This window comes from Paroedura picta, chromosome 3 (genome assembly GCF_049243985.1).
Source record: "Paroedura picta isolate Pp20150507F chromosome 3, Ppicta_v3.0, whole genome shotgun sequence".
NCBI classification, from domain to species: domain Eukaryota; kingdom Metazoa; phylum Chordata; class Lepidosauria; order Squamata; family Gekkonidae; genus Paroedura; species Paroedura picta.
Genome location: NC_135371.1, coordinates 14783698 through 14800598, shown reverse-complemented (window position 1 = coordinate 14800598; position 16901 = coordinate 14783698). Strand labels below are relative to the sequence as shown.

Genomic DNA, 16901 nt, shown 5'->3' with positions numbered 1-16901 from the left:
TCTCCACTAGCTTCCCAACCTGGAGCAGGCAACTCTATTCCCCATCTCCTGCCAGTGACCAGTGCCAAATGGTACAGAGCAGGGGTAGCCAACCTGTGGTCCTCCAGATGTTCATGGGCTACAATCCCCACGAGCCCCTGCCAGCAAACGCTGGCAGGGGCTCATGGGGATTGTAGCCCATGAACATCTGGAGGACCACAGGTTGGCTACCCCTGGTACAGAGGGATTTTAACACTATTATTATTTCTTTAAAGGTCAGGTGTCCCAGCACAAAGTGAAGGGGGGAAGAGAAAACTGCCTCCTGGCCACGGAGCTTGCTGTGGGCGCAAGATGGCAACCTGAGGCGGCCACCAGAGGGCTCGGCTCTGCCTAAGGGCGGGAAAGTTGCCACTGCAAGGTCAGCTTCCCGTGGGGTCAGCGGCTGGCTCTGGGGTGGCGGCGGAGGAGGTGGAGGAGGCAGGAGCAGGAGGAGGCTGCTGGAGCGCAGCGATGGGGCTGCTTTAAGCACGTGTCTTTGGGAACGCCGGAAGGTCTTCGGGCTTGGGACCTTTCCCCCTCGAGCCGCTCAGTCCGGAGGCTCCAGGTGAGTCGGGAAGCGCCCTGGAGGGTCTCCGGCCGGGAGGGAAGCGGGGTAGCCTCAACCGGGAGGCAAAGAGAGATCTGCGGGCAAGGCAAGGGAGATCTGCGCTCCAGCCGCCCCGGATCCATCCCTCCGCGTGTGCAAGGCTTGGGAAGCTCTGGAGGCTTATCTGGCCGCGTTGATTCGGAGAGGGAGGGCGGCTTCGCTTTGGGAAGCAATACGGGGCTCAGCCCGATGGGCTGGGTGGGGGTCCCGCCGGTTGGCGCGGTTGCAGAGGGGCCTCGCTTCCCAGCGCAGCCTCCCCCGAGCCTCCGGGGGTTTGCGCGGGTTTGGCGAAGGGTGTAAAGCTGACTAGAAGTGTCCTGCTCCGGGATCGGAGCCCTTTCTGAAACCTGCTCCTTCTCACTCCTCAACAGGCCGCAGAACATACTCAGGACCATCCATAACTCCAGGAGAAAGGGAAATGGCGTTGGTAGAGATGCCTCAAGTAAGGGAGATTTAGGGGGCAAGGGGGGGGGGATCGGGGAGGGGAAGAGGAGAACAGCCTCTGAGGAATAAAGAAAAGTGGAGACAGAAGCTGGGCGGGTGGGAGTTTGAAACGAAGGGTCTTGGGATTTCCAGTTAAACATTCAATATTTTTTTGGGGGGGGGGTCTTCCATTCCCCCCCCCCTCTGCTGCAAACTATATACAAGCCAGATGCAGGCAAAAGTTTCAAGGGATGCTCCATTCGTGTGTTGAAGTGAGCTGAGCTGCAAATAATTGCGTCACCTTGAAGGTGCTACTGGACTCCTCTCCTATTTCAGTGGGGAGGAGATAATAATCATAAGCACGCGGAGCAGATCTTCAAAGTGTGTCATGTGGCATGCTCTTACAACACCCAGTCGTGGAAGATCTGCCACTCAGTCTATTGGAATGTCCACTTTACACGGATCCGAGGAAGAAATTTCTAAATAAAATTATTCCAAGGGCATTTTCTTCAGCTCATGATAAACTAAGGCATTTGCTTTCTGATATGGAGCCATTTGTGACTTAAAGGGTTGCCACCTTTGCTTCGGCCGCAAGAAAGGTTCGAGCTTGTGGCAAAGACCGTGGGCTAATGAGCAGAACGTATGGGTTAAGTGTAATTTTTATTCTGGGTAAGTGATAACTGTGACAGATCTGTGTTCGTTTTGATCAATTTTATTGTTATCGGATCTTGCGATGGCCTAAGGTGGGCCATTTTGTTTAAATTCCTATTGAGGATAGGAGCTGGAGGTTATGGGGCTTCCTTGAAGCCTGCTCCTGAGTTGGTTCTGAGATTGGAAGTGGACACTTCCCTGCTCCTTCTTGATTCCTGTAGGCTTGATGGTAGGAACCAATTTTTCTTTTACCTTTTTTTGTGTCTGTCCTCTTTTGGGCTCTTAAAAAAACACAACTGGTGACAATGTTCTCTTTTGGAGTTGTTATACTGCTAGTGAGTATCAACTATCACAGCTTAAATTGAAAGATTTGTTATTGTGATCACTTGTTTGAAGTAGTCAGTCAGGAAATGTGTCCTCTGTTTTTCCTTTTCAAAATATGGAAAACCTCATTGGAGGTGATAGGAGAATGTGTACTTGTGTGATGGGCCGTCCATACAGTCAGTGAGTCCACATGCTTGGACTAGCCACTGGGGTGCGTGGGTTTCCCCGCACAATTTCTGCCCTTGAACAATTTATCAGAAGTGCAGGAAGCTGAGAAGCCAGCCACTAACACAATGTCTTTGTCATTCCTCAGGCAAAACAGTCTCACCATCACAAAAGGATTGTATTTTTTGCTCTACAGAACCTCACTTTTGCCTTTGGCTTCTAGAGATCTTTATATGATAGATTCCTCTGCGTAGCCATTTTGGTCTGAACCAGCAGAACAAAGTTTGAGTCCAGGGGCACCTTTAAGACCGACAAAGTTCTATCTGCAGTGTAAGCTTTTGTGTGCATGCACACCATATTTGAAGAAGTGTGCATTCCCATGAAAGCTTATACCTTGAATAAAACTTTGTCGGTCTTAAAAGTGACCCTAGACTCAAACTTTGTTCTTCTTTATCTGACAGTGGCCTTAAGCATTAATTTGGGATTTGGAAACCTGTGCAGAAATGACCTCCTTTGTGAAGTTCTCACCAGGCATGGTGAGAATTTCATCCCACTACATTTTATGTTCTTAACTAGTTCATCATTAGCCACTCTGGGAGTCCGGGTTTCCTTATCCTGGGCTCAGAAAGACAGTTTCTGTCCTCCTAATTGAGTTAGTACAAAAACTGCAAGCTTATGAATAGGATGTGCATCGAGCAGCCATATCTAAAGCAATTAGCTCCTGATAATGTGTAGCCTGGAAAAAGTTCACATGCTGAGTTTTGAATGGCGAATATCTGCCAGGCTAAATTTTTTCTGAAAGGTTAGTGATCCTTCTATTGGCCTAATAAAATCTGTGCTGCTGCAGTGCTTCTTATAATTAAAAATCCATGTTCTGTAGAGAAGCTCTCATCCCAATGAAGTGGACCCATTGTTTTCTGTTTGGTAGGATGTACATTGCTTTGCTAATTTTTATACCCTGCTTTACTTGAATTTACTCCAAACAGCTAATGATTGAAATGCTGCAATGGAGGAATTCTCATTGTATACTGAAACTGCCTAATTATATATACAGCTTGAATTCCCTTGACATAAATGTTTCTCTGTAGAATATACAAAAATCCTTTTGCCTGTCATGAACTGTATTGTAATATTAATAAGCCTTCCTTACCTTCATGATAACAAAAATAAAATCCTAAGAGGTGGTAATTAGTCCGTTGCAGTAGAAACAACCAAGTGTGTTGGGCATCTAAAAGACAAATGTGGCCTAAGCTTCAGTGGAGCAGATGTTTCACTGTGATGCGCAAAGGTTTGTGCTCCTATAAGAATCCTGCGGTGTGATCCTAAGCAGAGATACAACATTCTCAGTACGTTAAGCCAGTGGACTTAGAAAGATGCAAGTCTGTTTGGGAAGGGGCCCTTAAGTCTTTAACATGGTGCAACTGTCTTGTTCTTTTGTCAAAAGAAGCAGGGGTGAGGCCATTTTGCCAAGGAACGTGGAAACCCCATGCAGGGCTGCAGAATTAAGATGGAAAAGGTATAGGTTGATCGGTGTTTTGTCAGTTTTTATATGGAACCATGACATGCCTGTAAGAACAGCTGACAGTTTTCGTTCAGGATGCTGAAAGGAATCCAGAGAATAAGGGTGACAAGGGAAATCCTATACCAGGGGTTGTCAAACTGCGGCCCTCCAGATGTCCATGGACTACAATTCCCAGGAGCCCCTGCCAGCATTTGCTGGCAGGGGCTCCTGGGAATTGTAGTCCATGGACATCTGGAGGGCCGCAGTTTGACTACCCCTGCCGTATACTATGGCCCTTGTGCTTGGCCGCCTTTATTTCCATCACACCAACAAAGAAGCATAATTTCACACAGGAGGTAACTGACTTGTTGCCACTGGGTGTCCGCTGATTTAGATTGCTTTAAAAGAGATGGGTGGGACCGATTTATGGAGGACACATCAAAGAATGGGACCTGCAGGTTTGGAGGCAGAATGGCTCATTTTTGTCAGATGCTGCAGAGCAGCGAACAGGCCAGAGCTGTGGTCTGCAGGCCTCCTTTGGCTTCCAGTGGCATCTGATGGGCTACAGCTAGAAAGAAACTGCTGCGCTAAATGGGCCATGGGCCTAATCTACTGTGGCTTCTCTCATGTCCTTATGGAGGACTCCCATTGTACAGAGGTAACACTGAATCTCGGTGCAGGACTAAACAGAGCTGTGTCCTTCTAAGTGCATCGAGGGGCATGAACAGAAGGGTGTAACTCTGTTTAGGATTGCATTGTGTGTGATTGTATGGCCTGACAGGTCACCCAGTGTGGGAGTTGAAAGGACGGCAATCTCCCAGGTTGCTTTGCTAATTTTTGTTTACAACAGAACTTCTCTCTCATTCACCCTCAGGTTGAATTGCTGCTTGTTTTCTTAAAATCGGTTCCATATTTTCGGGTTTGGGAGTGGGGAATCCAGTAGGGAGTTGCAGGGTTTTCATGCATCAGGTAAAGCCATGAAGTCTCTGACTAAAATGAGAGAGACTGTTCTGCCAGGGATTACAATGCTTGGGTGGTTTACTGCAGCTGCAAGGAAACCTTGTTTTCCCTACCCTGGGGCATCCCAGCATAGCATCCTCCTGTGAAATACTAAGCAGGTGAGCAGGTTTGAAATGATGCAGGTGTTGGGTTGCACACTTAACCTTCTGGAAAAAAAGAAGAAGCTGCATGCCTTCATAGTGGGATGCACCTAGGCTGATGAGGAATTCTTTGGAACTTTAAAACTTGCACATTATTTTTGTGTCATTCGGGTGGATCTGAATAAAAGGTATTGGTTGGCTTTTGCTTTTTGGATCATTTGTACCAGGCTCTCATTGTGGCGTGAGGATTATTGCATGTGAACCTTTTAAAACGGTACAGATCTTCTCTTTCTTTACAACTACCATGTAAGTATTATTTCCATACTGTAGATGAGAGAGTGACTTGGTATCGAGCGGTGGCCACTAAAATGGAGAACTGAGTTTGATTCCTCACTCTTCCTCTGCACGCAGCCAGCTGAGTGACCTTGGGCCAGTGACAGTTCTTTCAGAGCTCTCTGAGCTTCACCAACCTCACAGGGTGTCGTTGTGGGGAGAGGAAGAAAAGGCTATTGTAAGCTGCTTTCAGACTCTTGGGTAGTAAAAGCAGGATAGAAAAACCAGTTCTTCTCCTGCTCAAGCTACCTAGTGAGTTTGTGGCAGAACTGGTGCCCTTTCTCAAGTACTGGACCAGTTAAGTATAATATCTATTATCAGCAGTGAGGAATGTCTACAGCCTTTGTGCTTGGCTTGCGGTGTTTTCCCCTAGTGCATGGTGAATGTACTGACTTGCTACCACAAGAGGTACAACAAAGAAACTGGGGGGAAATAGTGCTTGTAGGGGAAGAAACTTTAATATTTGTGAAACTCCAGTGCATTTTTCATCAAGCTTTTTCAAGGGGATATCACTGTAATAAGAGCCTCTTGTGGCGCAGGGTGGTAAGGCAGCAGACATGCAGTCTGAAAGCTCTGCCCATGAGGCTGGGAGTTCGATCCCAGCAGCCGGCTCAAGGTAGACTCAGCCTTCCATCCTTCAGAGGTCGGTAAAATGAGTACCCAGCTTGGTGGGGGATAAACGGTAATGACTGGGGAAGGCACTGGCAAACCACCCCATATTGAGTCTGCCATGAAAACACTGGAGGGCGTCACCCCAAGGGTCAGACATGACCCGGTGCTTGCACAGAGGATACCTTTACCTTTTTACCTATCACTGTAATAAAGTAAGAATAAACAGAGAATGTACCAAATTTATGGAGGAGGGGGCTACCCATGGCTGTTCACCATGACGGCTCAAGGACACCTCCATGATCAGAAGCAGCATGCCTCCGTGGACCACAGTCTGGAGTCAACAGAACAGCATGGGAAAGTAGCTGCTTTTGCATGCTTTCTCTAGGAGCATTTGGTGAACTGCTGTTAGGAGCAGAAGAGTAGGCTGAATACAAGAGGTCAGATAAAAGAAGGACGGTTGATTGGTTAGTGGGAAGGAAAGAAAGTAAAGGGAGATACTATGGGGGCTTTTAGGGAAAGGGAAGAGGAAACAGTGGGGTGTGGGAAATTTGATCCACTCCACAAGTCCTTTTGATCCCCACTTGTCAGAATATCTCATTCTCAACATGACCAAACTTTTGGACTCTTAAATCTGGAAACCGGAGCCGTGAACAGAAAAGACAGATTTTTCCCTACAAACCTGAGGGGGGAGGAAACAACAATGGGGAAGTAACACCCCCCCCAATACAGGCAACATCTGATCACTTTAAGAAATTAATGTCCTTTGGTGGCCATTGCTAGGTAACCATACCATACAGAACCATCTTGGTATAAGTGGCGGCATCTAATCTGGTGACCCAGGTTTGATTCCCTGCTCCCCCACATGCAGTCCACTGGGTGATCTTGGGTTCTTCACAGCACTGATAGAACTGTTCTGACCAAGGAGTTCTGTCAGAGCTCTCACAGCCTCACTTACCTCACAGGGTGTCTGTTGTTTGTTCCTATATATATATATATATCTCCTATAAATAAGTGCATTGATTTTGTGGCTAAAGCTGCCAACTTTTTGGTGGTTGTTCCAGGTACCAGAAGCCTTTGTGGAGGTGACTGTGCGTTCCAGTGAAGGACAATGTTCACTTATGGGCCGCCGTCAGAGAGTCTTGTATAAGAATATAATGCAGGCAAACAGCGTGGCTTCTCTTGGTAAGGATTCTGTAATGAAAAGTCTGATTGCTGAAATCACACCTATACCCTTCCCTCCGCTGTGCTTTATGGTGCTCAAATACCAGTAGCTCCTAGAAGCCCCAAACACATGGGGGAAGCAACTTTGTTATCAACAAATCCATATCTGAACCCAGTTGTATCCCAGAGTTAACAATCCCTGTAAAATATAGAGAGAGTTTATTTAAATAACATATCAGAAATTATTTTGTCTTTAGGCTACATAAACTCTAAAACCATACAGCAAAGACAAAAAGAAAATCTAGCTTGACTATCTAATTTGAAATCTGCATCAGACGGCACAATCTTACCATCTCTGTCTTGCAATCAGAATATCATAGTCCACACCTTTAGTTCCTGAGAATCAAAGGTAGCTTTTTTTCTCCCTGTTCCTAGCTCAGTTATCCCTTTTTGGCCAACCAGCCTCAGGTGGTGATAGCAATCCAGTCAGGACGTGTCTTTGCTTGTACCTGATCACTCATGACTCTGTTTCTCCCCTTCTCTGCAGCGTGTGGGCTGCAGGCCTTCATGAGGGGCTAACTACCCCATTCCTAACTCTGATCTTGAAAATGATTTTATTTATTTATTTTTTCAATTTTACCCCTCCCATCATCCCAGCTTGGTGCGACTTCCAACATTTAAGTCTGTAAAACATACATAGTAAAATTGGAGTCTGTCAATAATGTAACATAATATTAAAGCTTTATAACCATATATTTTTACGATCAATTATGCCAGCTTTTTCACCAATTGGTTCATTCCAGAGCATTTGATTCATAGTTTCAGTGGCGGATGTCAGTGTAGAGCAGGGGTAGTCAAACTGCGGCCCTCCAGATGTCCGTGGACTACAATTCCCAGGAGCCCCTGCCAGCATTCGCTGGCAGGGGCTCCTGGGAATTGTAGACCACGGACATCTGGAAGGCCGCAGTTTGACTACCCCTGGTGTAGAGGTAGCCCAGTCGATGTTTGACCAGAGTCCGTGTTTGAAGGGCCAAGTAGGCAGAGAAGCCCAGTTAGCAACTCCCGCAGGATGGAATGAGCCCCTTCCTGTGCACATTAACCCTCGGGAGGTATCAGAAGTGCTTTGCCTCACCCCTGCCCAGAGTGGCAGAGAGAGGCAGCCACCATTAGGCAGTGCTGTCTTTCCACACAGATACATGGTTCGTTCATAGAATCATAGAATGAGTTGGAAGGGACCTCCTGGGTCATCTAGTCCAACCCCCTGCACTATGCAGGACACTCCCAACCCTATTGCTCATCCACTGTCACCTGCCACCCCCATAAGCCTTCATAGAATCAGCCTCTCTGTCAGATGGCTATATCAGTATATGACACCAAAGGGAGAGAAAAAGGCATGCAAACTGCTCATGTCAGGATTACATTTCTGTTTAAAAAGGAGACACTCCCAATATAGTGGTCACGTACTACTTTGTAAGCTTTTAAGTTAACCTTTTTTCTTTTTCTTGGGAAGAGCACCTTGATAAAACTCTGATTTATACCTTCCTTTTGCCTCCCCAAAGAAGCCAGAGTATTACCTTGCATGGTGTTGTTCCTGATGCAGTGGCTTTTACAGCTGCATCAGCGTCTTGGTATTAGCTGATTTTTCTTTGAACTGGTTAGCCCCTGGTGGTTCCAGCCAGAACAGGCCTCGGTGCTTGATACCGTCTGCCCTCCTCACTTCCGGTTGCTTCTTCCCCTCTCACTGTACTGCTTGGAGTATATCACGTAACTTTTCTCCCCAGTGAACAGCCCAAGTGTCCCGTCACTGTATTTGTCTTTACGACAACCCTGTAAAGTTTGTTAGAATGAGTGTGTGCCTGGCCAGAGGCCACTTAATGAGCTTCCATGGCAGGGTGGGAGGGGGTTCAAACTGGGGCCATCCAGACCCTAGATTGACAGGTGAACAACCGCCCCACGTTGAGGACCTGCTTACTGAAATGTGAACATGGCCTCAGATGCTCTGTGCTCCTCGATGTTTGTTTGAAGCAACTCAGTGGGCCTTGGGCTGACAAATTCGGCATACCGAAACAATTGTATTCTTGTGGTCCTGGCAGGATCAAAGCCATACCAAATGAGGGATGCTGTATTCGTGATGCACCTTCGCTTCTTTACCAAGGGTTGTACGTGTTGGCTTATGCGATCCAGGGAGTGACTTAACCGTTTTCATTCACTGCAGGAGGTTTTCCCGTTAGCACGGCTGAGCTGCTCACCCGCTTGGAACGTGGGGAAGAGGCCTGGGTCCCGGACCTGCACAGCTCCGACGAGAGTGCCGATGAGGGGCCAGTGAAACCCACCCTGAAGCGGCTACCGAAGGGAGGGATGTGGTGGGGTCGATACAGAAGCCCCGTTGCGTACCCCAGTTCGGATTCCTCCGCCTCAGGTCAGGACGTTCTGTGTTCAAAAGTCTTCACTGAATCCACCGCTTGTGAATTATACAGGATACCGTGTTTTTAGAGCGTAGGGTAAAATTGTGGCCCTTTAAAGACTTTTCCGTGCAATGTATCTTCATCTGCTTTGGTATCAGAGAGACAGCTTGGTGTAGTGGTTAAGAGGCAGCTTCTAATCCTCTGCGTTTGATTCCCCGCTCCTCCACATGCATCCAGCCGGGTGACCTTGGGCTAGTCACAGTCCTGTCACAGCTGTTCTCTCAGCAGTTCTCTCAGAGCTCTCTCAGCCCCAGCTACCTCACAGGGTATTACTTGTGGGGAGAGGATGGGAAGGGGATTGTATGCCGCTTTGGGACTCCTTCAGGCAGTGAAAAGTGGGTTATAAAAACCAACTCTTCTCCTTCAGCTTTTTATTGACATTATTACATTTACATTTCTTCCAGAGACTCAAGTGCACACAGTGAGCCAGTACAATCTTTAAAAAATGGGACATTTAGTAACTAATGTGTTAGGATTTGTAGAAGTCTGGAACCACCAGAAAGAACTGACGTGTCCCATAAATATTCACATAACGTATTAAGTGGTAGAGAAATTACATAATTATAATCCTGCACAGAATAAGCTATCCTCAGCAGCATAAACCATAGTCCTTATGGTCCAGCAGACTCCGTGAAACCCTTTTGTGCCGCGCAAACATATTACCTGCACAGAAAAGCCCTCTTGAATGGTTCGGTTTTGCATAGTCACGTCCTAATGCCTTTCCGCCAGGGAAAAGAAGGAATCAGTGCTGAACAAGGGGTAAGCCCAGCTCATCACCTGCAACCTCTTTCTTAGCATGGCAACCAGTTATTTATTTCAAGGGCTCCCCGCTCCCTCCGGCTGCCTTGCCTTTCTCTCTATGGGCAGAAAGCATTTAGTGAAGACCGATAAAACCAGTCAAGACGGCCGTTCCCATGAACGAGTGGACAACAGACAAACTTCATCCATTTGCAGAGAGATCCCTGTTAAAAAAATTCAGCCTTACACCATTTCTGGAACTGCAGTAAACTGGAAACCTTCCTAAGGTTTTCTGGAGGAGCAATCCACAGCCTGTAAACAGGGCCCTGACCTTCCTGACCGGCCAAAAGATGCTATCTAGAAGAGCGGAGTTGCTGTATGGGAAGAGATCCTTTAGGAATGTGGGTCTCCAGCCCAGAAATACCTACCAAGGAACATGTTGGCAAGCAATTTAGTGTTCCTGACACAGGGACAGTGAACAGACTCCACCTGGCATCCGTTTGCAGACATACCACCACATTTGGCAATAGTTTGAGTTTCCAAGATGTGATGTTTTCGAGGGCAGGAGTTCATCGCTGCTGCAGCCTTAAAATTGCAATGCGGAAGAGTCATGAGCAGCTGGTTCCCTGGGAAAAGCCTACAGAGGCGTTTGCAATTCCACAGAGCGGCCATGGCTGAACAAAGGCTTGAAAGGTCCCTGTTTCATATTTCACTTCAAATGCTAAGGAGAAATAGTGTCATTGTGTTATCAGACGGGAGATTGAATTGAATTCTGTACCCTTTGACTTGAGTGGCTAATCCGGACCTGTTCGTCCCCTCATCTGCCCTCCTGCTGTGCTCTTTTCCAATCTTAGACTCACAGAGGTGGAAGGCGCCACACCGGCCATCTAGTCCAACCCTCTGTTCCATGCAGGATAAGAAGAGCTGTTTTTTGTACCCCGCTTTTGCTACCCAAAGAAGTCTCAAAGCAGCTTACAAACATATTTGCCTTCCTCTCCCCACAACAGACAACCTGTGAGGGAGGTGAGGCTGAAAGAGCTCTTGGGAGAACAGCTCTAAGAGAACTATGAGTAGCTCAGGGTCACCTACCTGGCTGCATGGGGAGGAAGAAGAAGAGTTGGTTCTTATATGCCGCTTTTCTCTACCAAAAGGAGTCTCAAAGTAGCTTACCTTCCCTTTCCTCTCCCCACAACAGACACCCTGTGAGGGAGGTGAGACTGAGAGAGCCCTGAGATTACTGATCTGTCAGAACAGCTTTATCAGTGCTGTGGCAGGCCCAAGGTCACCCAGCTGGCTGCATGTGGAGAAAGAGGAACAGGGAATCAAATCCGGCTCCCCAGATTAGAAGTCGGTGCTCCTAACTACTACACTGTTCTGGCTGTTCTTTGAGCTGCTGCTTGAAGACATCCGGTCAAGGGGAGCTGACTAACCTGCCTTGGAGGCTGATTCCACTCCTAAATTACTCTTACGGTAAACATTTCCCCCAAATATCCAGCTGGTATCTCTCCCCTCTTAATTTAAGCCCATAACCATGAGTCGTCTGCTGCCAACATTAACAGCTCCCCGCCCTTCTCCGACAGCCTTTCAGATACTTCCAAGAAAGCGATCAGGTCCTTTCCTCCCAACGGAACATTCCTGAGTCCCTCAGCCTTTCCCCAGCTCTGAGAGTAACCTACTCCTGTGTGTCCCTTCTCTGTCTTTTGCCTGTAGATAATGAACTGGAGAGCGAAGCGGAAGAAGAAAAGCCTCAGCGTGGGGGGCAGAAGCTGATGTTTTTTCACCGAAATCTCTTGGCCAGTTCCAGGGGGAGCCTCAAGCAGAGAGATGGCTGTAAAAATGGAGCCCAGCTCAAGAAACACCTGCGGAGCCCTGCCGTCCTTGCCGGGGAGAGCAGCGCCAAAGAAAGGACTTCCGCAGGGGACTGTCAGAACAACGCCTGCTCGGACTGCGGCCAGTCCTTCAAGTCTAAATTATCTCTCTCGAATCACCTGAGGAAGCACACCAGGGAGAAGCCCTATAGCTGCTCTCGCTGCGGAGAAAGGTTCTCCGCTAAAAAAGCCCTTGCCGCTCATCAGATGAGTCACGCAGAAGCAAAGGGTTACAAATATCCCAGCGGCATGAAAACCACCGCCAAGCTCCAAATGGTCCCTCCAAAAGAAGGACCCTATAAATGTACTCTGTGCGAGAAGACCTTCAAGGCGAAGGACCACCTTGCCCAGCATGAAAAGATGCACAACGCAGAGAGGCCCTACCGGTGCCCCGTCTGCAAGAGAGGCTTCAGTCGAAAGGAGCATCTGAACAGGCACCAGAATATCCACAGAAGACAGGAGGACGACCCGCCTCCCGAGGCCACAAAAGCAGCAAAGGTGGAAAAGTCGACGGTGGCTCCCAAAAATAAGCCCTCCGTCGATCCTGAGCGAACGATTGCGCTCAACACAAGGCACCAGAGGTTCTCCGTCAGCCGCTTCAAGTGCCAATTTTGCGGGAGGTGCATGCGGGCCAAAGCTTTGCTTGTGGACCACGAGAGAAGCCATAGGGAAGAGAGGCGCTACAAATGCTCCCACTGCAATAAGAGCTTCTACCAGAAGCATCCCTTTGAGAAACACAAGGCGCTCCACTTGAGGAGGCAGCAGGACGGCAGGTCTCCCAAGCGGACGAAGCGGCCAAGCAAAGACGGCTCCCCGTCGGGTCCTGGAAACTTCCACCGAGCAGAAGATCCTTCTGAAAGCCCCGCCGGCCGGAAAATCATCACTCGCAGCTTTCATCGTCCTCGGTGCCCGAGTTCCCCGGCGGTCAGCAAGGCCTATGAATGTCAGTATTGTGGGAAACATCTGAGCGCCCGATCTTCCCTCGTCAATCACGAAAGGCTCCACAGAGGAGAGAAACCCTACAAATGCCAGGATTGTGGGGAGAGGTTCTATCGGAAGCACCACCTGGGCCGACACTTGTTAACCCACACGAGTGGGAAACCCTTAAAGCACAGCCAAAACGGGGGAAGACAGAAGGGGAAGAGTTCCCTTCCTGTCCTCGGAGGAATCCAGACCGGGCAGAGACGTTCTAAGGCCTCGATCCGTGACCGCATTGTCACCCGCAACGCCCGCTTCGCCGGGCAGCCAGCAATCCGCACAGAGGAGAGACTCTATAAATGTCAGTTTTGTGAGAAAGTCCTGCGAACCAAAAACTCTCTTCTCATTCATGAGAGGAGCCACAGGGGAGCGGGGCGGTACGCTTGTCCGGACTGTGGGAAAGAGTTCTCTCAAAAGAATTATCTTAGCTGCCACCGAAGAAGCCACACGAAGAAGAAGGGAGAAAATAGATGCCCCGAAGCTGACAAAAATGTTCAGAGTCCGACCGCTGAAAATGCCTCGCTTCCTTGTAGGGGCCCTCAGGGAAGAAAGCTGCGCTACCGATGCTTAAAATGTGGGAAGAAATTTGAAGAGAAATATTACTTCACCAGACATCAAATCATCCACACCGGCACCAAGCCCTTCAAGTGTGTCACCTGTGGGAAAGGCTTTATTCAGACCTGGCATCTGAAGAGGCACGAAAAGACCCATCTGAAAGCCAGGCAACACAAACAGTTGGTTGAGCCGGAGGGAAGCCAATTATTTGTCGGTGCTGCTCGTGGAATCTCCTCTGGAACGGAAGATCAGAGGGATCCACCTGAAAACATCAGCAAGCAGTCGGCATCAAGGACGGAGGAAAGAAACATTTCGCCAGATTTGAAAAGGGCAAAATTGGAACCGCTGGCAGCGTTTGACGGAGCTGAGCGAGGAGCTTCGCACGGTCTTGAGCAAGGAGACGTGCCCACCGCAGCGGAAATAGAGAGCCAGGCATCGCCATCCGGGGAGACAAAAAGAAACCGATCACAAAATCCCAAGGAGGCAGAAGCTAAAAATGACCTCAGCCAGCAGGGTCAGCCAAGAAAGCCATCCAAAAAGATCAGCCTCCAGAGCCACAAGAATGAAAAGGTCGGGGCTGATTGGCCGTTAGAACTACAGGCAAACGCAGTAAGAAAATCTCAAAGAGAGACACATCTGGCTGGGAAGCAGTGCCGGTCTTGCTTCTGCCAGCAAGAGGAACCTGGAGCCGCACCTGGGAGGAAATCCAAAAACTCCCAGGGCTGCATGAAGACAAAGACTTACACCAGCCCTCAAAGGCAGCTGCAGGCGAACGTTTCCTCGGGTACGTCTAAGAGGGCCCTCAAACATTGTAAGCCAAGAAAAGCCTGGCTTGATCAGCAATCCCAGCTGCCACTCCTTGGAGAGCCCAGAATGAAGTCCCATGGAAGTCCTGCCGTAGGGAACTCTGCTTGTGTAGAACAGCAGAAAGAGCTGGGGAAGAAAGTGCCTGGTAGGCACTCCAGTGGGCGTCAGGCGTCACCAAGGCTTTCTGCAGCCGGCATCAGGAACAGCTGCCAGGAAACTCAAGCAGCCAAAAGGCTCAGTGGCGCTGCCCTTCAGGACTCCGCTTCTGCCAAGCGGCCGCTCAATGCACAACCGGCCTCCGTACAAACTACGGGGAAACAGCGAAAGAGGAGAGCCCCCGGTGACCAGCAAGAAAGAAGAACGAAGAGGAAACCTGACCCCAGGGCTCCTGAGAAGGGGGTTGCCGTGAGTCAAGGTAAATCAGAAAAGCGGCTGTTCCAGCACAGGTGTACAGAATGCAAGAAGTCCTTCCGGAGTCAGGCAAACCTCGTGATACACAAGAAATACCACCGAGGCCACCGGCCCTTTCATTGTGCTCAGTGCAAGAAATCCTTCTACGCTCTAACAACCCTCAACGTTCACGTGCGGATCCACACGGGAGAGAAGCCGTACAAATGCACCGAGTGCCCCTTCCGCTGCAACGTCAGCTCGAACCTTAGCAGGCACAAGAGGACCCACGCCCGGCAGAGGCCCCAAGCTTGCCACCTCTGCGACGAGCGCTTCTGGTCCCACCACAGCCTCCAGGAGCACCTGGAGACCCACTTGGACGAGGAGCCTTACAAGTGCTCGGACTGCGGGCGAGTGTTCACCCAGGAGAACTTCCTCAAGCTGCACCGGAGGTTCAAGCACAGCCCAGAGGTGGGGGAATGAAGCAAAGAGGCACAGGTCATCTGCTCGCCTGGGAACTCCGGTTGTGGGAGGATTCCTCGGGTGTGTGCTCAGTGATGCACATGGATGACTGGTGACACAAGAGGAGATTGGACTGGATTCGAGCATATCCCACCACTGGGCCCTGAAGATGAAAAGAGCTGTGATTTATGCACCTTTGCTTGGCACGTCTTCTGTACAAGCTGAGCATCGTGGATGATATGTGTGGGTCTGAACGAACCTTCCCTGATATTGCATTTCATTCTCGCGGCGTTCTTGCTGTGGCTGGGACAGACTTCTGCTGACCACTTCCTTGGGCCAATTACGATGCTTGGGGCTCGTTCTGTGCACTGATGTGAGGTACCTCTGGGGTAGTCAACCTGTGGTCCTCCAGATGTTCATGGACTACAATTATCTTGGGAATTATAGTCCATGAACATCTGGAGGACCACAGGTTGACTACCCCTGAGGTACCTTACTTCTTACAGTGGATCTTGTTTCTTCGATGCTGATGCACATCGCTGTCCAAGATGGCAGTGGCAAGCCCCAGTGCTGATTGGCTCGTTCAGGGAAATCCCATGATGCAGCCTTCCACGGCCCAAGCCACTTTTCAGAGGAGTGGGTGGAAATTCAGTGATTAGGAAATTCCCCCTGTGTGAAATACTTATTAATTTCCCCAAGTTCTATCAAAGGGAAGCCTGTACTTAAAATAACCCCTCCCCACCAGCCTTTCCTCTGGAAAAGGTTTATTCAGCACTCAGGTATTCTTTCTATAAGATGATTTTACATATTCTTCTGAAGTTCTGGTCGACCACCCCACCACTGATAAAGCTAATGCATTTAACTTTTTATGGACTAGCCTGGCTTGCTGTAAAATTTGTTTTAGCATCCCTGAATCTTTCCTTTCTGTACAAATCTCCACTGAAGTTTTCCCCCATCCCATCATTTTGTGGGGATTTTTGCCCCCTTTAATAGTTTATGGTGAATTTTTGTGATTTGAATGTGTCCGATATGTAATAAAACACCAACCGTTGTTTGAAAAAATAGGGATGTGTATATAAGCCATTTCTATTAGATTTTCTTTCTAGGACTGGTATTATCCATTTTGTTCTGTCTTTTGGAGGGTTGGTATTCGCCAGGGGTAGTCAAACTGTGGCCCTCCAGATGTCCATGGACTACAATTCCCAGGAGCCCCCTGCCAGCATTCGCTGGCAGGGGGCTCCTGGGAATTGTAGTCCATGGACATCTGGAGGGCCGCAGTTTGACTACCCCTGGCGCAGTTTGTTTGGTATCAACATATTTTCTAAATGGGGTGGTGGTGATGAAAAATAAAAAAGTAGTTGGGTTTATGCCCTGCTTTTCACTACCCAAAGGAGTCTCAAAATGGCTTACAACCTCATTCTTTTTCTCTCCCCACAACGGACACCCTGTGAGGGAGATGGGGCTGAGGGAGCTCTGACAGAACAGCTCTAAGAGCATAAGGACTGATTCAAGGTCAGTGGAAGAGTGGGGAATCAAATCTGGCTCTCCAGATTAGAAACCGCTGCTCTTAACCACTACACAAAGCTGGCTCTCCAGCAGGTTGAACCTCCCTCCCCCCCACCCCACACATCATCCCACTCTAGTGGTTTCAGTCTCCTGAAATAATTTGCTTTTTTTTTTTTTACTTCTCAATGTATTGGCCCCATCATCGCTGTGGCGTTCAATACTGCATATTTCACCATTGCT

General features: G+C 48.8%; 1 protein-coding gene across 2 annotated transcripts; it reads left to right on the top strand.

Moving 5' to 3' along the window:
- The first annotated feature begins 255 nt into the window (after positions 1-255).
- On the top strand, positions 256-16326 carry LOC143831643 (uncharacterized). Of its 2 annotated transcripts, XM_077324800.1 has the most exons (5): positions 256-583; positions 997-1067; positions 6796-6916; positions 9111-9314; positions 11809-16326. In XM_077324800.1, the coding sequence occupies exons 2-5, from the start codon at positions 1044-1046 to the stop codon at positions 15174-15176; spliced, it is 3717 nt and encodes a 1238-aa protein (XP_077180915.1). In that variant the 5' UTR covers positions 256-583; positions 997-1043; the 3' UTR covers positions 15177-16326. The 2 variants fall into 2 exon arrangements, with proteins under 2 accessions (XP_077180915.1, XP_077180916.1); XM_077324801.1 differs by lacking the exon at positions 997-1067 and having other exon boundaries at positions 257-583.
- Positions 16327-16901: the final 575 nt, after the last annotated feature.

Bases quoted from the DNA above. Each gene is read 5' to 3' on its own strand.
- LOC143831643 (XM_077324800.1), top strand. From the start codon at position 1,044: ATGGCGTTGGTAGAGATGCCTCAA. The intron at 1,068-6,795 runs GTAAGGGAGATT...TGGTTGTTCCAG, and splicing joins CGTTGGTAGAGATGCCTCAA to GTACCAGAAGCCTTTGTGGA. The intron at 9,315-11,808 runs GTCAGGACGTTC...TTTTGCCTGTAG, and splicing joins TTCGGATTCCTCCGCCTCAG to ATAATGAACTGGAGAGCGAA.